The 22744-nt window shown below is 35.9% G+C and overlaps 1 protein-coding gene and 1 pseudogene across 7 annotated transcripts in view; both read right to left on the reverse strand.

The window, feature by feature from the left end:
- Positions 1–4104: 4104 nt before the first annotated feature.
- LOC116463202 (TGF-beta-activated kinase 1 and MAP3K7-binding protein 2) overlaps positions 4105–22744 on the reverse strand; it is a 93708-nt gene continuing 75068 nt past the window's right edge. For all 7 annotated transcript variants that reach the window (XM_032146197.2, XM_058434506.1, XM_058434504.1 and 4 more), the window contains 4 exons: positions 17771–17931; positions 17472–17565; positions 16354–16434; positions 4105–6054 (listed from right to left, as the gene is read on the reverse strand). In XM_032146197.2, coding sequence (XP_032002088.1) covers positions 5912–6054; positions 16354–16434; positions 17472–17565; positions 17771–17931 — 479 coding nt within the window. In that variant the 3' untranslated portion in view covers positions 4105–5911. The remainder of the gene's footprint in view (positions 6055–16353; positions 16435–17471; positions 17566–17770; positions 17932–22744) is intronic.
- Positions 14520–15517, reverse strand: LOC116463203 (small ubiquitin-related modifier 4-like; annotated as a pseudogene).

The raw sequence follows: 22744 nt of genomic DNA on the forward strand, positions 1-22744 counted from the left end.
TAATCCCAGCACTTTGGGAGGCCGAGGCGGGCGGATCATGAGGTCAGGAGATCAAGACCATCCTGGCTAACACAGTGAAACCCTGTCTCTACTAAAAATACAAAAACTCAGCCGGGCGTGGTGGCACACGTCTGTAATCCCAGCTACTTGGGAGGCCAAGGCAGGACAATCACTGGAACCCAGGAGACGGAGGTTGCAGTGCTCCGAGATTGCACCACTGCACTCCAGCCTGGCAACAGAGTGAGACTCCATCTCAAAAACAAACAAAACCACACACACACACAGACACACAAAACCATATATTATCAAGTATCGGTTAAGTCTCACACAGACATGGTTCAAACATCACTTAAGCCTTAGATGGATATGCTTCATGGTGCCCCAAAACAATTACAACATCAAAGATCACGGATCACAAATCATAACGAATATAATAGTAATGAGAGTTTGAAATATTGTGAGACTCATCAAAACGTAATACAAAAGACACAGAGGTACATGCTGTTGAAAAAAATGGCACCAATACATTTGCTTAATGCAGGGTTACCACAAGCCTTCAATCTGTAAAAAACACACCTGTGAGGTGCAATAAAGTGACACACAATAAAACAATGTTATGTCTGTATCTAGGTGGAGAAGTCAAAGTAGCAATGAATGCCAAGTAGGCAGAAAATATAGCAAGTGCTATGAGAAAAGGTGCAGTTCAGAAAGGCCTCATGATGGTGACCCTTGATCTGATGACTGGAAAGTTAAATTTAAGTACAGAGACAAGGCAAATGGCATGGACAAAAGTACACTGGTGGGGATGTGCAAGGCCTATCAAGGGAAGTGATTAGATCAATTTAGTTGTAAGAGGACTCTGTTGGAAAGTAATGACCCTGAAGAGACGGGTAAGGAACACACAAGTCTTACAAGTAAGCCCAATGAACAATGGGGAAATAATAAAGATTTCTGAACAGGACTGTGTGGGCATAGTGTTATTTCTGTAATATACTGTAATCTAGCTGCAGTGTGCAAGGAAAGACTAAGAACTTGGAATCAATTAGGTCACAGTGTGAAAGGGACGAAACCTACCAACAATCCATGGATGAGTTCAAACGTGAAAATTAAAAAAAAAAAAAATATATATATATATATATATCTGGAGCCAGGTGCAGTGGCATGCATCTGTAGTCCCAGCTACTTGGAAGGCCAAGGTGGGAGGATAGCTTGAACTCAGGAAGAGGCCAGCCCAGGTAACACAGCAAGACCTTGTCTCTAAAGAACAAAACCAAAAACCACTGGAAAGCATTTCCATGGTGAAGATATCGCAGTCTTTGTTCACGGCTATGAGGACCAGTAAACACTTCTGGAATAAGATCAGTAAGGTGTATTGGTTCCGCATCACGTCAGAGGAAGGTTGCCCTCAGAAGAGGAAGAACGGAGTAAAGAAGGGAATCCGTGAAGAGCGAGGCACTAGAGAGAAGTGTGCTTTGGGTCCATTTTAGGCTTAAAACAAATATGCAGACATGCAAACACTAGAGTAAGTTCTTTAAGTGTTTTTCCTGGAGAAATAATTTGTTATACTCCATCATAAAATGTACATTCTTTAGAGAGCTGAACATATAATAGAAATATAAACATACCCGATCTTCAGGTCAGCCTTCCAAAGTTTTATAATATTTGCAAAGCTACCAACCTTTGACATTAAGAGGGAAAAATTCAATCTCAGTGATTGAAACATCAAATTCTGATCCATTGAGATGTCCCTAGACCAATTCAGATAAATACAAACTTACCTGTTAATACTGTTGAGAGAAAAATACTTCAAAACCCATTTATGTAAAAACACGACCCACTTTTAGGACGATGCAGTTCCTATTCAGAGAGAAGGGGTTGGCTCAGATAATAGTTTCACATTAATCCTTACAACACTCCTGTGAGGTGGGTTTAGCATTAATCTAATTACCTTCGTTCGACAACGAGAGGCAATACAAGCAAGGAACTGTCCCAGGATTAGAGTAAATCTAATGAAGACATCTGAAATCACAGCATTTTGGGAGGCTGTGAGCCGATCACTTGAGGTTGGGAGTTCGAGGCCAGCCTGGCCAACACGTCGAAACCCTGTCTCTACTAAAAATACAAAAAAATTAGCCAGGAGTGATGGCGTGTGCCTGTAAACTCAGCTACTGGGGAGGCTGAGGCAGGAGAATCACTTGAACCTGGGAGGCAGAGGTTGCAGCGAGCCGAGATTGCTCCACTGGACTACAGCCTGGGTGATAGAGTGAGACTCTGTCTCACCCCCCCGCAAAAAAAAAAAGTTGAGAGGTCATAACAAATACAAAAACTACACTACAAAATTGTTTTCTCAGGCCTTTTCTCTCAGTTGTCTAATTGTATTTTCAGATGGAAGCAATACAAATTAAAACGCAGCTGAGCCATTTCAAGTAAAATGGATATAAAGTTGTAGCACCAAAAAAGCTGAAGCCAAAAATATCTTCATTTGCCATACAGGAATAGTACTTTGTGATGTTATATGGGAAGCTATGCCGATACCCAGCATAGAGATAATAAATCTGGAGTAGTCTCTGGTGCCACTACATTATTTTCTAGGGCAATATGGCCAACTTCCATTACTCATGGGCTGAATATTTTATCTTTTGTTTTTTTTTTGAGACAGAGTTGTGCTCTGTTGCCCAGGCTGGAGTGCAGTGGTGCGATCTTGGCTCACTGCAACCTCTACCTCCTGGGTTCAAGTGATTCTCATGGCTCAGCCTCTGGAGAATCTGGGACTACAGGCGTGTGCTGCCATGCCCGTCTAATTTTTGTATTTTTAGTAGATGAGGTTTCCCCATTTTGGCCAGGCTGGTCTCAAACTCCTGGCCTCAAGTGATCCACCCACCTTGGCCTCCCAAAGTGCTGGGATTACAGGTGTGAGCCACTGTGCCCAGTCTGAATATTTTATCTTATACTGTTTACCTCTTAAATCTAGCTCTGCTCACTAGAATTGCCTGTCAACATTACATCGGGATAGAGAAAACTGGTGACACATCAGCTAGTTTTGCTATTTATAGCTGCTTTGATTAAATAGGTTTAAAGCTAACAAGTAGTTTTGGACTACCTGTGGAGCTGATTTTCTGCATAACTTCCCCAATATAAAGTTAATTAATATTAGACCAAAGATGACACAAGATTTTAAAAGAAAAATAAAATTTCAATTTTTTTCCCACAAATGTCTGCAATGTAACACATCTTTGTCTAACGTATTAGTTGTCACAGGAGACATTTGGCTGACAATTTAATATAAAAATTTTCCTGAGAAGTCTAGTTTACATGAACTGCCAATTCCTCTACCCCCGAACCCCTTTAAACATACAGATAAAGGATAATTTGTGTCAAAAAAATACTTAGAAGTCCATCTTTCGATTGGAGGTTCTTACACTTGTAATTCTGTTTTAGGGCAATAAAGTTCCCAAAAGTGGTCTCCAGATGCCCAACAGGTCCAGTCCTCATATTCATGGGCAAAGAGTATTTCCCTTCTACTAAGTTTAAAAGACCACTCAAGGCAGATCTTTCTACAACTGCATCATGGGGAGATCAGCAAATACTACTTTGTTCTTTTCAGGCTGAGAAAAACACCTGAGTTTTCGTAATTTTTTGAAAACTGTAAATATAAAAGTTCTCTTCAAGAGAAGCACCACCATCCTCATGACCTGCATTACACATCAAGGGACAGAACAAATATTAACTAAATGTTTACTTCAGGTTAAATGGTCCAATAAATCACATTTGCCTTTAACAATGGGGTAAATTTTGAAAAATCCAAAGGAAATAAAAGGGAAAACTATCACAAACTATGAAAAAAGAAGTCTAGGGAAATTGATAAAAACAGTCCAAGAAATGCAGCGGAATGTCATAATGTCACAAGGAGACTCTAGAGAAGTTTTCCCTGATTTCCATTAATGCTTAAATGATCTGCTGATGTATAAATTATCTCCTGTCCCACAAACTGAAAACAAGTCACAAAATCCACATTAGAATATAAGTTTTTTAATTTTTATAAATAACTTATCTGTTACAAAGATAGTTTACCCAGCTAAATCACAAAACCATCAACTCAAGATATCCAAATTACGTTTTATTAATAAAACAAGTAAAAACTGATTTATCAATCTTCACATAGAACTGCAGATGAAGCTGAAAAACAAGGCCTATTTTAAAAATAAATTGCATCAAACGTAAGGGCTTTGGGTTTATGGTTTAATTACCTAGGATTGTCATATTTCTTCCCATATACAAAATGCAAAACCTGAAAGTTAAGGCTCTGACATTCATAGAGATCAACTGTAATAATCCCATTTAAAACACAGCCACTTGCAAACATTTACAGTGGGTGATAGTCTATATTATCTTCCATCCTTTGCTCTATTTCAGCACTTCCCTTAGCCCCATTCTAAGCACTCATATAATTTCATAATTCTGTCTTTTTAAATGCATACTGTTATTTCTTTTTCTTGATTTCATTTAGTTATATACATTCCTGATCATCTGAATATTTATTTTCCTTACAAAAATATATCATCAAAATAAAGAGATGCTTGAGGTTGCTTCAGTGTTCAAGTTTGCTTGTTTTTCTTTTTTTCCAGCTTTTCTTCAGTTGTCCTAAATATGGCTAGCCTTGTTTTATAAATACACATGATACTGTCACCAAGTCAGGATTAGAAATGGACTGCCCCAACAGTAAAGCATTTAAACTTCTCTCCAAAAAAAGGGCTGTAGGTACTGCTGCTGTTGCTGGTTTTGAGACTGTACTTTCCCAATAACAATCGCTTGTGCAAGTTCTGTGGGACACCAAGCAGATGAAGCTTAACCTTGTTGTTCTGTCAGTGGGTTAAAAGTATCTTTTAAGCTTCCCTGTGGAAGACAAAACACTGTGTTGTGTCACCCACTGCTCAAGTCAATATTTAATGTGACCTACAGACATCACTTCTGTAATATCATCTGCAATTCACTGTGCAGCATCTGCCTGTCTTCACACAACATTGGAACTCATGAGGGCAAAGTACAGAATAAGTAGAGGAAAGTTATTCTGTGCATAGTTTCATCTCATTAATGCTTTTTTATTTTAAGGCATTGCTCCTCTCAGGTAAGGCTTAAAAAGGGACATGATCGTGCTTAATTACTAAAAGGAAAAAAGAAAATTAGTTAACAAAAGGCTATTACACTATACATATAGAAATATAAGAAAATAATCAAGAAGAAAAATCACTTAAAGCAGACTCAAGAGATCTGTACAGTAGGAAAAGCTTTGGGGTATTTCACTGCACATTTGTACAGACAATGCATGCTGCTTTCCTTTGCATCTTTAGCCCCTAGATGCTGGCTTCACAGAGTGCAGACATGTTCAGGGAAGACAAAGACAAGGCCAAGAGTACCACAGATTTCTGAAGTTCTTCCCCTATCCAATGGCACTATGCGGCAGCAAACAGTTCTTAAATAGTTAAACCTTGTTCCTTTTCTTCGTGTATGTAGTGTTTCACTGAAAGCTTTACAAATAAAACAAGCTATCATTCTATTCCTTCCTCCTGTCAAAATTCAGTAGTGACATGAGAGGAAAAAGGTATTGGGAACACCTAGGTGTTAACATATTGAGAATTATCCATAATGGGACACTGGTAACACTGTACACAGTTAGGCAGTGGACAACCAAGTCTTTCAGCAGATTACTTTTCATGTGATGAATTTCAACTGCTCATGACATTATACTGAGGTATTATTAGCTCTGTGGGCTGACATTTAACATTAGCACAACACCATCTTCTCACACCTTCAATTTGACAAAATCCTATGTAGCAGTGAAACTTTTTCCCGATGACAGACTAGTTTCTTGAACTTTAGACGTGGTTTTAGAGAAGATACAGGGCCATTTGGCTCAGAAATGCCTTGGCATCTCACACTGTTCACAGCGAATTAAGGCTGGATGGTTCAAAAAAGTACAGGCAGTACAATTCCACTGAGCTCCCTCATCATCTTCCGTGTCTTGAGTCTTTGGTGTTTTGATGATGGACCTTTGATCTGTAAGAAAGAAAAAAATTATTTTATAAGTAAAAAATCACAAAGTCTAAAAAATTACAGGCAACTTTAAACACCATTTGTAGTGCACAGCCTGAAGCAGCTTGCTCCCCAAATGAAGCATCTAGCTGACACTGACACACATGGTTGATCACTACCAACCTCTATCTAGTTGGCACTTCTCCCTCTGGGAAATACAACATGAACATGATGTAATCACCTCCAATCTCCTTAAAGGAGAAAACAGCATCATTACCTACAATTTATAGTAGAATAAAGGGTATCTAATAGCAAAGATTCCCATAATACCACTCAAGATTGTAAAAAGCTGTCCTACTGCAAAACAATACTGTCACTGTACGTAAGTCTCATTAGAGTTTTGTTTCCCACTGCAGTAGTATTTATATTTGTTTTCTACCAGAAAGGGCAGTTTTTTTGTTAATTCATGTTCTCTATCTGCCAAAAATGTAAGCCTTGGATGACACAAATAAAATATAAACTAGTATCTAACGTCTTATTCATAGACTCTGGAGAAGTAAATCTATGTAAAAATTTTACCATACTTTATTTTTAAAAATCACATTTGGTATGGTAGAGTAGAAAGAACACCAGAATTGAGAGTTGTGAGAATGGAGTTCTGTTCCAGGCTCTGCTACTAATTCCTGAATATTTTGCTCTGTGATCTCAGATAAATCATATACATTCTAGTCTCTTTGTTTCTTACTTATAAAATAAAGGTTACTGGAACTCTAAGAGACCAATGTTCTAGAATGTTTATATGGATAGTGGTATCTTAAACACAGAGAATAATTATATTCCTCAAAGGTTATCTCTAACAAGCAATTACATTTATAAAACTACTTTAAAAAATGTGGGTCCCATAATGAAATTAGAACAGTATTCCTACAAATTAATTTTGGGAGGTTTAAAGTAAAAGGAGCATGCATTGTTGAATTTTTCCTGTCAAGGTTATTAATTTGAAGAATCAAACCTATGTTAAAACAATGTATATTAATATGCAAATTCCACCTACCCTACTGATAACTTTTCTATTTTAAAAGAGAGACTATTGTAACAAGTAGATAAAAATATGTAAGTCAAATTTTATGACAAATTTTAAATAATAAAGTGATATTTGGTACTTTGTACCCCTTTAGCAGCACCTTGCTTACTCATTATACAGAAATTTTCTTGCTAAGTCCTCAACTTTAGGTGTTGGCTTTCCATCGTCACAATTTTTGCCACATGCACAACCAACTTGAATAGTGTTTATACAGTATTTTCCCCAAACTGAATAATTTTAAAACAAACATTGAATTAAGTCTTATCCTAAGTAAAAATACCTAAAAAAAATCAAGGGTCTGACAATACCAGTTACTACGCCCTGAAACAACTGAAAAGAAATACAGTTTAAAAAACTTTGACTTTTTACCACGTAAAATCATTTCACATTCCACATCTGGGAAACATTTTCTAGAATAATTGTTTTAATCTGGGGATCCATCCTACTTACTAGAATTTTGGTCTCAGGCATTAGAAAACATTTTCACCTGACACGTTTTTAGTAAAACCTTGTTGATTCTGTTTAACTGCAAAGGTTAAAATTTTAGGAAGAGTGACCATAAGGAAGTACCTTTTTACACTTCAATGTATTATTAAATGCCAGCATCTTTTTGATTATTTAAGTAATATCTAAGGCAATCAATAAAGGAGCTATAAAATTTTTTTTAATGAAAAATCTCCAGTGGTTTTTTAATAATCTCACTTGGTACTTAGAATTATGATTTTTTTTTTAATTAGAGGTGTTCAGAAACTAAATAACCAAAATTGGAAAAAAGAGGAAATTAGATCACAAAGAACGGTCTAAACACATTTAATTTTAGCTGTTAAAAAAATCTCTACATTGTGAAGCAGAACTGACTTCAAGGACTAAATTTCTATTCATGAAGTTAATGTGTATTTTAGCCTTATTGCAAAAAATTACTGATTCCTTATTTCTCCCAAAACAGCCAGCATACAAACTTCTATCTTTCATGTAAAAACTTTTAAGTAATGGATGTTTTTATTGGACCTTTCTTACTTATTATGGAAAATTTCAAACATACATAAAAGTAGAGAGGACAGCAAAATGAACTTTCATGTACTCATCCCGCTTCAACAACCGTCAAGACCAATTTTATTTCACTTATGTGAAATAACAGATTATTCTGACGTAACAGATTACGTTGAAGCAAAAGAAGAACGTTTTCATAAGAAAAAATTCTTATTTTTCAAAGAGTCGGAAGATTAAGGAAACTCATTCAGTGTCTGAAAAACACATCTTGCATATTTTAAATAGTGCTTATACCGCTGTCATCTCTATTGCTTTATTCAATTAACATCCAAATAGCATCTAGTCTCTGAACATTTGCTTACTGTGTCAAATACCCTAATCTCACTCTGATCCTCTGTAGTAACTTTTCATTGTATTCCACCTATATTTAAAAACATTTAAATAAAATATGAGGACAGAGCTACGCCTAATTATACATAAAAATGAAGGAGGCTGGGCACGGTGGCTCACACCTGTAATCCCAGCACTTTGGGAGGCCGAGGCAGGTGGATTATCTTAGGTCAGGAGTTCGAGATCAGCTTGACCAACATGGAGAAACCCCGTCTGCACTAAAAATACAAAATTAGCTGGGTGTGGTGGCACATGCCTGTAATCCCATCTACTTGGGAAGCTGAGGCAGGAGAATGGCTTGAACCTGGGAGGCAGAGGTTGCGGTGAGCAGAGATTGTGCCATTGCACTCCAGCCTGGGCAACAACAGCGAAACTCTGTCTCAAAAAAAAAAAAAATAAACAAACAAACAAAAATGAAGGAGAGCACAAAAATTAGAATGTGAAAAGAGAATGTGAAAATTCTTATAACAAACTGAAGACCAGTAATATACTAGTTCTTCTTTGTTCCCATTTCTTTTTCTTTTCCTGCAATAAAACTTTATTGACAAAAACAGATGGCAGGCTGGATTTGGTCCATGGGTCACTGTTTGCCAGCCGCTCGTCTAAAACCCAATTTAACATGGTATTCCTACCAGTATGTAAGCATGTGGACAATTGCCTGATTCATAAAATGTTTTAATTTTGTTTTTCTCAACCTCTCCTTTTCCTCCCCTACGTAAGGCACTGAATTTCTCAATGACTAATAACCATACTTTTTTTAGGGTGTCCTGTTCAGCTTCACAGGAAAAATGTACATTTTCCTATCCATAATTCATACTTTCCTAGTCCTACAAACCTTAATGTTTCTTATGAAGGAAGAAGTAACCCAAATAATTTTTATCTCTGAAGATATTTGAAAATACAAACATATGTAGAACAAACTGTAAGTCGGGAGTATTTGTTGCAGCACACTAGTGAGGATGATGTAACACTATGAGTGCTGACCTGATTCACCACGTGTTCGCTGACTTCCAGAATTTGTGTGAATGAAAACTTGTTTTGCTGTCTTTGTTTTGTTTCCCCCACAACTTTATTGATACATAGTTGACAGTTAAAAATTATAAGCTGTACAACTTGATGATTTATGTATATACTGTGAAAAACTTACTACAATCAAGTAATTAACATATTCAGCACCATGTCATATGGCTTATCTCCCTACCCCCCACTGTGGTGAGAACACTTAAGATCTCCTTTAGCAAATTTCAGTTATATAATAAACTACTGTTAACTACAGTCACATTGTTGTACACTAGATCTCCAGAGTGTATCTTATATAGTTGAAACTCTGTGCCCCTTCGACCACAATCTTCCCATACCCTCTTCTCCCAGCCCCTGGTAACCACCGTTCTTCTGTTTCCAGGAGTTTGACGTTTTTGAATTCTACATATAGGTGAGATTATGCAGTATTTGTCTTTCTCTGGCTTATGTCACTTAGCATGACATCCTCCAGGTTCACCCATGTTATCACAAATGACAGGATTTCCTTCTTTCTTAAGGCTGAATAATATTCCACTGTGTGTGTACCTCTCACGTTTTCTTTATCCATATACAGACATTTATGTTGTTTTCATATTTTGGCTATTGTGAATAATACTGAAAGGAAAATGAGTGCAGATATCTCTTTGAGATACTTACTGCATTTCCTTTGGATATATGCTCAGTAGTGGGATTGTGAGATCATACAATTTTAAAGTTTTTGAACTTGCACACTGTTTTTCATAATAGCCGCACCAACTTACATTCCCATGAAAGTGTACAAGGGTTCTCTTTTCTCTATGTCCTCATCAATGCTTGTAATCTTTCACCTTTCTCACAGTAACCATTCCAATAAGTTTGTAAGGTGGTATCTCACTGGGTTTTAATGTGCATTTCCCTGATGATTAGTGAGGTTGAGTACCTTTCAATATACCTGTTGGCTATCTGTATACTTTGAGAAATGTCTATTCTGGTCCTTTGCCCATTTTAAAATCTGGTTATTGGTTTCTATTACTATTGATTTGCATGAGTTCCTTATACATTTTGAATATAAACCCTTTAGGAGTTAGACAGTTTGTGAATATTTTCTCCCTTTCTGAAGGTTGCCTTTTCACTGCTGATTATTTCCTTTGCTGTGTAGATGCATTTTAGTTTAATGTAATCCCACTTGCCTATTTTTGCTTTTGTTACCTGTACTTTTGGTGTCATATCAAAACTATCACTGCCCAGACCAGGTCAAGGAGCTTTTCACCTATGTTTTCTTCTAGGAATTTTATGGTTTCAGGTCTTATGTTTACATTTTTAATCCATTGAGTTTATTTTTGTATACAGTGTGAGGTAATGATTCAATTTCATTCATCTGCATGTGAATATCCATTTACTGAAGAGACTATCCTTTCCCCATTGTGTGTTCTTGGCACCCTTGTCAAAGATAAGTTGACCATAGATGCATGGATTTATTTCTGGCTCTCTATTCTGTTCCACTGGTCAATATGTCTGTTTTTATGTCAGTACCATACTGTTTTACTATAACTTTGTAATATTTTTAAAAATCAGGGAATGTGATGTCTCTAGCTCTGTTGTTCTTACTCAAGATTGCTTTGGCTATTCAGGGTCTTTTCTGGTTCCATATAATTTTAGGATTTTTTTCTGTTTCTGTAAAGAATGTCACTGGTATTTTGACAGGGATTACATTGAATCTGTAGACTAATTTGGGTAATAAGGATATTTTAATAATATTAAGTCTTCCAATCCATAAACACAGGCTATGTTTCTATTTATCTGTCTTAATTTCTTTCATCAATGTTTTATAATTTTCAGTGTATTCCTAAGTACTCTTCTTCTTGCCATTGTGAATGGGATTGTTTTCTTGATCTCCTTTTTTGATAGTTCCTTGTGTATAGAAACACAATTGACTTTTGTACATTGTTTTTGTGTCTTGCAATTTTACTAAATTCATTTATTACTTTTAGCAGTTTTTGGTGGAGTCTTCAGGGTTTTCAACATATATGATCATGTCACCAGCAAACAGAGATAATTTTACTTCCTCCTTTCTGATTTGGATACCTTTATTTTTCTTGTCTAATTGCTCTGGCTGAGTGATATAGTTTGGATGTTTGTCCTCTCCAAATCTTATATTGAAATGTAATCCCCAGTGTTAGAAGTGGGGCTTGGTGGGAGGTGTTTGGGTCATGGGGGTGGATCCTTCATGAATACCTTGGTGCAGGTTTCTCAATAATGAGTGAGATATTGCTCTGAGTTCATGCAAGATCTAGCTTTTTAAAAGGTTTGGCACTTTCCACGGTCTCGCTCACCATGTGACATGCCTCTGCTTGCTTGCTTCACTTTCTGCCATGAATAAAAGTTCCCTGAAGCCTCTCCAGAAGCTGAGCAGATGTCAGTGACACGCTTCCTGTACAGAAAGCATGTGGATATCGGTGACATGCTTTCTGCAGAACTGTGAGCCAATTAAACCTTTTTTCTTTATAAATTACCAAGCCTCAGGAATTCCTTTACAGCAACACAAAAATGGATACTACATTAGAACTTCCCGTACTACGTTGAAAATAAGTGGCAAGAATGGCACCCTTGCTTGTGCCAGATCTTAGTGGGAAAGCTTTCGGTTTTCTCCATTGATTATATTACCCATGGGGTTTTTATATATGGCCTTTATTGTGTTAAGTTCCTTCTATGTGTGTGTGTGTGTGTGTGTGTGTGTGTGTGTGTGTGTGTGTATATATATATTTTTTTTTTAGACAAGAGTTTCGCTCCTGTTGCCCAGGCTGGAGTGCAATGGTGTGATCTTGGCTTACCGCAACCTCTGCCTCCCGGATTCAAGCGATTCTCCTGCCTCAGCCTCCTGAGTACCTGGGATTACAGGCATGGGCCGCTAAGCCAGGCTAATTTTGTATTTTTAGTAGAGATGGGGTTTCTCCATGTTGGTCAGGCTGGTCTCAAACTCCCGACCTCAGGTGATCCACCCGCCTCGGCCTCCCAAAGTGCTGGGATTACAGGTGTGAACCACTGTGCCCAGCCTGAGAGTTTTAATTATGAATAAATGCTGAACTTTTTCAAATGTCTTTTATACATCTATTAAGATGACTACATGGTTACTCCTTTCATTTTACTTCAATGTGTGTGCTGTATCACATTAACTGATTTGTGTATGTTGAACCATCCTTAAGTGCCAGAGATAAACCCCACTTGGTCATGGTGTATGGTCCTTTTAATGTGCTCCGTTTGGTCTGCCAGTATTTTACTTAGGATTTTTTGCGTCTATGTTCATCAGTAATATTGGTCTGTAGTTTTCTTTAGTTGTAGTGTCTTTGTCTGGTTTTGGTACCAGGGTGAGGCTGGCCTCAGGATGAGTTTGGAAGTGTTCCCCTTTCTCATTTGTGGAAGAGCTTAAGAAGGGTTGGTATTAATTCTTGTTTTAGTATTTGACAGAATTCACTCATGAAGCCATCCGGTTCTGGACTTTTCTTTGTTGGGAATTTTTTTTTAAATTTCTAAATCCATGCTGGATATTTGTTGGGAGATTTTTGATTACTGATTCAACCTCCTTATTTGTTATTGGCCTATTCAGGCTTTCTAATTCTTCTTGATTCAGCTTTAATAGGTGGTATCAATTTTTTGTGGATATTTTTTGGATAGGAATGTATCAATTTTTTTCTAGGCTATCTAGACTGTTGGCATAAAATTGTTCCTAATATTCCCTTATGATCCTTTTATTTCTGAGGCATCTGTTGTCTTCATTTCTGATTTTGTCTTTTTTTCTCAATTTATCTAGCTAAGGGTTTGTCAATCCTGTTGATTTTTAAAAAAAACCTCTTAGTTTTACTATTTTTTTCTGTTGTTTTTAAATTCTCTATTTTTGCTCTAATCCTTATTATTTTCTTCACTATGCTAACATTAGGCTTAGCTTGTTGTTCTTCTACTGATACCCTGAGGTATAACTGAGATCTTTCTTTTTCTTTTTTAATGTATGTATTATCTCTACAAACTTCTTAGTACTGCTTTTGTTTCATCCCATAGGTTCTAGTATGTTATGTTTTCATTTTTGTCTGAAGATACTGTTAAGATTCCCTTTTGATTTCCTTCTTGACTCAATGATTATTCAAGACTGTGTTTAAGTTTCCACAAATTTTATGGTTTTCTTGCTGTTACTGATTTCTAGTTTTATTCCACTGTGGTTAGAAAAAATACGTGGAATGATTCTTATCTTCTTAGGTTTGTTTAAACTCATTTTGTGAACTAACATATGATCTATCCTACAGAATGTTCCGTGTGTGCCTGGGAAGAACGTATATTTTTTTGCTGTTGAGAGAGTTCTGTGTTTGCTATATCCACTTGGTTTAACATTTTGTTCAAATCAGCTGCTTCTTTATTCATTTTCTGCCTGGATATTCTATTATTGTAAGGAGGGTATTGAAGTCTCCTACTATTGCTGTCAATTTCTGTCTTCAGATCTGTCAATATTTGCTTTACATATTAATGTAGTCTGATGTGGGGTGTGTATATATTTATAATTTTTATATTTTTCTGTGGAATTGATCCTTTTACCATTATACAATAATCTTTGTCTCAACAGTTTGACTTAAAAATCTATTGTTTCTGATATAATTATAGCCACTTTTGATTTCTTTTAGCTACCATTTATATAAAATCTTTTTCCATCCCTTCACTTTCTGCCTATGTGTGTCTTTAAACATGAGTCTCTTGTAGATAATGTATTATTGGATCCTGTTTTTATTTTTCTTATTTCATTTTAAACAAAACGTTTATTTAAATAAGAAGCCTTGACTTGAAGGGAAAACTTTCTAGGATTCCTTTTTTTTAGAGTAATTTATCCCTACTTAAAGACAGATTGCCCTACATGTAACGGCTATGTACACAAAAGTTATAAAATTGTCCTTGGCTTTACAGTGATAAATGAAAAACATGAAAATCCTCCAATTGAACAAGGTATGTGGTAATTTTTTTGTTGTTGTTAAAACAGTGAGAGCAAAATAACTTACTAGAATATAAAGAGCTGAATGAACATGCCACTAATGGAGAAAGGGGGTATTTTCACAGAATCAGTATTTTTTTCGCATCCTGTCTCCACTTGCTGTCAATCAAAACACACCATTGGCTGTTCGGTTTGAAGAAAAAAGCAGTATGCTTGTGCACATATACCAGTTACTTCACGTATAACAAACGAATGTGGAAGGCGGAAACAAAAGAATAGAGAAAACTATACTGTAGTAGTCAGAATGTGGTGGAACCAAATTGCAGTTTTCTAATTGAGAATGTAATAATCTTGGTCTTTAAAGAACAGCGTTCTGGAGTAAAGAAGCAGGTTCCCTTTTCAGTAGACACCTCCCGCAGGCTGTTGAAACACATCAATTGTATCTTCATCTTCCATTTCCAACTGTGCAGGTGTGTCTGTTCCACTGATTGGTTGCCCATCACATCGGAATCTGATCTGCCTGACAATCCCCGTTGTTCACAATAGGCTTTCATTAGTTTACTAAGTGGTGTCTGCCTCTTAATCTTAAACTGCACCACAGAATCATCCTGTCCCCACCACCTTCAAATTATTATGATTCTTGTTCTCAGTCTTGACTCCTTCTGCGGGCTTTTCGTTGGCCATGGCGAGCACCAGTCTCCTCAGCTGCTGCTTCACAAAAGAGGTGGCGGGTCCGCACCTAACGAGTACACAAGCAGCAGGAGGAGCAGCAGGAGGTGACAGCGGTGGATGAGGGAGAGGGTGCGTGCACATAATGGGCTCCCTCCCCTCCCACTGTGTGCGCCAGCACGAGCTGCTGCGGCCTCCCATTGGCTGCTGCCAGATCCTGTTTTTAAAATCCATTCATACAACTCCTTGTGAGTGGTGAGTTTAATCCATTTACAGTTAAAGTAATTACTAATAAGTGAGGACTTAATATTGCCAGTTTGTTGCTTCCTGTCTATTTGACAACTGTTTTGCTCCTCTTTTCCTCTTATTGTCTTCCTTTGTTATTCGATGACGTTTAATCATGATTTACTTTGATTATATTTGGTTATACTCTTCTAAGTTGATAACAACTTAACTTCAATTGCATACAAAAATACTACTGCATCTTCACAACCTCCACCCTCCCACACTTTTGTGCTCTTGCAGTTTTCTTCTTTTAATATTATGTATCCAATAACACATTTTTACCTTTTAACTTTCTTATTAGATTTGAAAGTAAATTATATACCACAGTTAAGTGTTAATCTGTAAATATGTCTATATTTTTACCTTCAGCAGTGATATTTATGTACCTGTTTCCATTTCTACACACATTTTAATGCCTGGATCAAAACACACAGATATACTTTGACATGTCTTAGTTTGGTGTGCATATATTCTGAGAATATCAATGATGTAAAATGATAGAAGGTAGAAAACTATTCATCTGGAATTTAGGGTATTTTGACTACTTAAAGTTATATATAAATTAAACTAAATATTCATGGGTTGGGGGGGGACTTCCCTAAGGTATCTTCCTTATCATTTGTCTAAAGTTTTAAATGATACAAATTTTTGTACTTAGTAATTGTTTTTTAACCAAGACTTGCTATTATTGGTTGGGAGTACACAGTGATTCCTAAGCTCGTGCATATTACTTTAAAAAAGGTAAGAATATTACATCTTTGCATCCTTCCCAACCCCAAGCATGTAAATGAAAATAAACAAACATCTTCTTAATGAATTCATTTAAGAATGCCAAAGTTTGAAGCAATTCTAGAGAGGAAGGTTGCTGAACAGGAAAAATTTTCTAAAATTTTGCTTTTCAAAAGTAACAGTTTTCACATTTAATGGATACACTAACCTTTGGGTTTTGGTGGCACAGGACCTACAAATCCAATATTGTCATAAAAGTTATGAATAGCGCTGGGATTAAAATGTGGTCCTGAAATATATAAAAAGTAAATACATCAATGCTTATAGCTCAAAAACAACTTTACTTTTTAAAACAAGTATTTCTTTCTAAAAAAAAAAAAACACACTATAAGAAATGCTTTTCATTTATTTTGCCCCTCTAATCTCGAATTACACGTAAGATTTCAAAGCATATTTCAAATATATTATCTTAGGTATAATGTAATACTCATAAACATGGGTAAGTGGTAAATTGTGAAAGAAGTCAAATTAATGCTGGTAAGACATTAACAGAAGTAGAAGTAGACCCCTGTTCTATGTGGCAAGTTAAAATAACTTAAAATTAAAATGTAATTTTAAATGATCAAACACGGACTTAAGCAACTAAAACAGCTTTACCTCAAGTAAATTTAAAAACCTTGCACTAATGTAATAGAATGGTTAAAATTTTACACAAAAAGAGTAGTTCAAGGATTGTAGTGTCTAGAACAGCACCAACTTTTGCTCTTTAGAGTTAAATTATGGCATTTTTCTATGAATGTTTAAAGATAAATAGCTTAATCAACATTTAAAAAGAATAAAAATAATCATCTTCCAGTTGAACAGATTCTCGGACACAGTCCCAAGTGTGATTAAAGACTTCTCTTTTGGTTAGATTCCTTCCCCTTCCTGTCTTTTCCATTTTATATCTTTTTATTATTTATCCAACTTCAGAACTAGGTTTAAGTGATAACATTTCCTTTTAGTTCTCTATGGAACTGAATTAAATTGTAAACATTATTTACTATAAGAAATCATTGCTTGTCATTAATAGCTCAAGTATAAGAAACTATCATTGTCTAAAGAATGTATAAACCTTATTTTTATTATCTTCTATATTTTATCAGTTAAGATAGTGCCATTGAGATGGGGGTGACTTTTTAAATATATTCTTAAAAGTCTATCTGGCTCCAAAGCCACATATTCTGAGACAGTAAGATTATGATTGATAAGTCTGTTTTTAGCCACAGGAAAACTGCTGGTGAATTAAATACGATGAATTTCAGCTACGAATACACTGAACTTTACCTCGGGCTTGAAAAAGATCAATTTCTTTGGTTAAGCAGTCAATGTCAATCTGGAGTTGTCTATTACAACTTCTCAACTGCTGCATTTCTTCAAGCTGAAAAATAATTCTATGTAAGTAAGATTTGCACTGAATTCTTAGTCATTAGTTAATAAAGAATGGAGTTTGGCAGGAGAAAGTAAGGACGAAAAAACAAGAGTTAAGAACATCTGAAGAAAACTAGATAGAGATATTACACTTATGTTAGATGGCCTACACTCATGTTCAAGCACAGAGATCACAATAGTTACATAAGACTTACAGAAGGTATCTGGGATATAGAATTTGATCTTTTCAGGCGCCTTCGAGTTAGATTATTTTCCATTTCATTAACCTCAGATTTTAATTTATCCAGCTTTTTCTTTTGAATCTCAAGTTCTCTTTGAAGTCGTTCCATTCTGGCCTTCTGGTGTACCAAAAGAGCTGCAACACATATTAGTAAACATGAGGACCCACCCACTTTAATCAACTAACCTTTAAGCAGACTTGGAAAAACAAACAAGAATTTGTCAAAAATCCCAAAGCTACATTAAAACAAAATATTGTAAGTTTAGGCATTTAAAATTTCAATTTTTTTTTTTTTTTTGACACGGAGTTTTGCTCTCGTTGCCCAGGCTGGAGTGCAACGGTGCGATCTTGGCTCATTGCAACCACTGCCTCCCGGGTTCAAGTGATTCTCCTGCCTCAGCCTCCCAAGTAGCTGGGATTATGGGAAATTGCTACCACACCCCACTAATTTTGTATTTTTAGTAGAGATGAGGTTTCACCATGTTGGTCAGGCTGGTCTTGAACTCTGGACCCCAGGTGATCCGCCTGCCTTGGCCTACCAAAGTGCTGGATTAGAGGCTTGTGCCGCCATGCCTGGCCAAATTCCAAAAATTTTAACTGAAAAATTGTTTTTGTTATTTAAACAAATGCCACTTTTTAAATGTTTTCTAGGATTTGGAGAAATTCACTTTATGAATGAAGACAGCATTTTCAGGCCACAGCTTCTCTAAAGGTTTTCATCTTTTTAATTAACCTACTTACTGTATCTAATTCATATCTACCCTTGGAAAGGACAAGCTCTCTTATTTCAGAGTTTGTCATGTTTGGTCTATGAATGAAGCATTCTAATATGAAAATGTTATAGATACTTTAGAAGGGAATGTAGAATGGGTTGAATCCATTTTGATGTATGCACATAAATGTTAACATTAAATTATCCCAATTGCCACTTATATTTTTGTATATTCAGATTATATTTTGTGAAAATATCTTCCAAGATCTTTAAAGAAACAAAATAAGCAATCAATCCTGCAGCATGAATGAACTACTTGGGAAACCATAATAAACTACAAATACTGGTATATGTTTTTGTGATCTATCCCTGGACATGTATTTCACCCTTTAGGATACTGGACTGGAAGTGAAAATACTTGAATCTACTTTTTATAAAGAAACAACATGGGATGATTCTACCTTGAGAAAAATAAGGCAGATTTGGAAAAGAACTTTAAACAACCTCTAGAAATAAAAGTCACTGAAATGAAAAAGCCAAACAGATTACAGTAGATTACATACAAAGACAGTTGGTGACCTGTCAGATAGATGTAAGAATGTTACCCAGAATGCACAGATAATGTGACAGAAAACATGAAAGAGTTGAAAGGTCTCACATACATCTAAGAAAAAAATTCCAGGCTGGGCGCGGTGGCTCACACCTGTAACCCCAGCACTTTGGGGAGGCCGAGAAGGGTGGATCACCTGAGGTCAGGAGTTCGAGACCAGACTGGCCAACATGGTGAAACCTCGTTTCTACTAAAAATACAAAAAGTAGCTGGGCGTGGTGGTGGATGCCTGTAATCCCAGCTACTTGGGAGGCTGAGGCAGGAGAATTGCTTGAACCTGGGAGGCAGAGGTTGCGCTAAGCCAAGATCACACCACTGCACTCCAGCCTGGATGACAGAGTGAGACTCCATCTCAAGGGGGGGTAGGGGGAGACAGAGAGAGAAAAGAATTCCAGAAGGGGACAACAGAGAGAATAGACAAGAGGCAAGATGTGAAGAGATATTGGCTGAAAATGTTTCAAAATTGAAGGGAAAAAAGGAAGTAACAAATTTTAGAAGATAAAATAATTTGTTCACCTAATTAAATTATCCAAGAATACAAATGAATAAAGGTATTTCCAGACAAAGTCTGGGGAAATTCAACAATCACAGATAGCTGCTGAAATAACTATTAAATATATGTTTTGATAAGAAGGAAATTAAATACAAAAGAATGGAATAAGATGGGTAAATCTAAAAAAAAAAAAAAGGTCTGACAATAAAACAAAGGAAAAGCCTATGGCAGGGCAGGGGAGCAGCAGACATTGTCCAAAACAAAGTGAAAATAAAATATTGGAAAAGAATAACAAGACACTGGAAGTGCAAAAATCAGAGGTGAAGTATTCTAAGGTCTTGAAGATATTTAAGAAGAATACACTTAAATGTTGCTAAGCCAAATATACATGTTCAGTATTTAGGGATCTGTACTAAAGGAAGTTAAAACAGAATGTGCAGTTTCTAAATTAAAAGACAGAACCTAAGGAGAAATGAGGGAAATTTAATTAAACCTAGATAGCAGGAAAGGAGGGGATAAAGGAAAGAAATACAAAACAAAAACCCGACAAGGATAATTCCAAATATACTAGAAATCACAATGAATGCAACCTAATTAAAGGCATCTGTTGAGATGAGATCAGTAGACTGAATTGTAAAACCTCAGCTATATGCTGCTTATAAAAAAACAGTCAAAACATAATTAACTTATCTATTATTTTAATAAGTTGAGGGTCTATGTGTTAGATGTTGTTGTAGGCATTTTGGAAGTCCATGAACAAAATAGGAAAAAATCCTTGCCCTTGCGGAGCTCACATTACCGTGGTAGCAGAGATTGGGGCCAGGGAGTAGGGCAAGAGAAAGACTCTAAACAAAGGGTAAACAGGTAGGCAAACTATGGTCCATGGGCCAAATCTAGCCCACTGCCTGTTTCGTCATTAAAGTTTTACTGGATACAGCCTTGCTCATTTGTTTACTTGTTGTCTATGGCTGTTTCCATTTTACAACAGCAGAATTAAATAGTTGTGACAGATTATGTGGCCTACAAAATCCTAAATGATTTACTATCTGGCCCTCTACCAGATCATGTAGAGCCTTGCTGACCATATTAAGGACTCTGAATAAAATGGGGATCTATCATAGCACAGACAGGTTCAAAATAAAAGGATTCAAGTAAAATAAATATCTTGCACTTCAGGCACTACTCTAAGAAGCATAAGGTAATAGCAGTCAATTGCTGGAAGTATCTGAAGACTGTGGTGCACTGAAGGCAACAACAAAACCCAAACCCAGCTCCACTCCTGACTAAATTGATGCAATGCCTCATAATAATAACCTGAAAGAAAAAGAGATGTCCTCATTTCTGGATATAAATACCATTTACTTTAGTCTCCTCTGTTCCTTTACACACAGTGTGTGGCATTCAATAAAAAATTATGAGACATACAAGCAGGAGAAAAATGGAATTCATCATCAAGAGATAAAGTGATCAACAGAACTATACTCAAAGATGATGCAGCTGGAATTACCTGACAGAAAACTTAAAGATTTAACTATGATTAATATGTTAAAGGATCTAGTTTAAAAGGTGGACAGCATGCAAAAAAGAGATTCACAATTTGAGGAGAGAGGTGGAAATCATGAAAGGGTCAAATGCTAGAAATAAAAAATGTGGCTAGAAATAAAATATTCTTATCAGAGATAAAGAATTCCTTGGACAGACTTAGCACACTGGACACAGAAGAATCAGTGAACTTGACAACAAAAATTACCCAAACTGAACACACCAAGAAACAAGTGAAAAAAAGAACAAAATAAACTTAAGAGTTGCAGAACAGTATCAAACAGTCTATGTGTAATCGGCAAAAGAAGAGAAAAAAAGGCAGGAGAAATATCTGAGGCGATAAAGACCAAAAATTTTCCAACATTAATGAAATACAACAAATCACAGATCTAAGAAGCCCACAGATCACCAAATAATGCTAAAACAAAACACCTAGACACATCACAGTCAAAGTGCTGAAAACTAAAGAAAGAAAATCTTGAGGGCAGCTAGAAAAATTTCATATAATTATTTCAGAAAAAAAATCTGACTTTAAGGCAAAACATACGAGATAAAGATGTTCTTTACTTAATGATAAAAGGAAAAAATGCTAGTATACAACTCTGCATGGAAAATCATAAAAATAATTTATTTTCCAACAAATACATCATAAAATCTATTACATCATAATAAAAACAAAAATCTAATTTATTTTCCAACGAATACATCATAAAGTATACATTCCAGGATAAGGTTGAGCATTCTCCCAGTCACAGCTCCACCAGCAATCCCCAATCCCATATTCCTAATGTTTCTATCAAAACAAGAAAGTAAATTATAGAGTTTGAGAGATACACAGAAGGCCAATATTAGTAGGAGACAGAGTTTAACAGCAGGCAGAAATCTGATTCAATGATGATTTAGGAGACTTGAAAGAGCCACAGTTGCTACACATATGGTTGTCAGGTGTTTTGAGGTTAAAGAGTAAATTCTTTATAATATTTCTGAATAAGTATTGCATCCTTAGAAATTCACAAAGGGGTTTTTGCAATGGCTGAAGATGTGGCTTACCTTTGGGAGTAAAGGCAAAGTATCTCTTATGATTAGTCTGAAGCTCTAAAGTAAAATATTGCAAATCCATTTACAATTACTTACAACTTATTTATGAGGCATTTCTTTCCACTTTAAACAAAATTTTAGAGTTATAATGACTGTATTACTTAGAAATGACATACCTGGTTGGTTGACTTGTCTAGGTATGGCTGTTATAAACAAGCTAAAAATGCTATGAATATACTAGGAAAGTGGTTCTCTATTTCTTAGCAATTTTTTCTTCTAAGTGGCTGAATTTTTATGTGTTTAGTTCACTTTTCATTTGTGGTTTGAGATTTTTAGATAGGAATCTGAGAAAGATGAATTACAGGGGAAAAAAGGGGTCAAAGTGAATTTCTAAAAATCACTGTAAAAATTCAGCAAAAGTCGAAATTCTTCTCTAGCTGTGAGTTTTGTCTGCAAGTTTAACCTTGAGTATACAATACCCAATATTTGTCCATTATGAAACAATGTGATTAGACTCATTATGAAACAATGTTAGTAGATAATTAAATAGCAG

This window comes from Hylobates moloch, unplaced genomic scaffold, assembly GCF_009828535.3.
Source record: "Hylobates moloch isolate HMO894 unplaced genomic scaffold, HMol_V3 SCAFFOLD_29, whole genome shotgun sequence".
In the NCBI taxonomy this organism is placed as follows: domain Eukaryota; kingdom Metazoa; phylum Chordata; class Mammalia; order Primates; family Hylobatidae; genus Hylobates; species Hylobates moloch.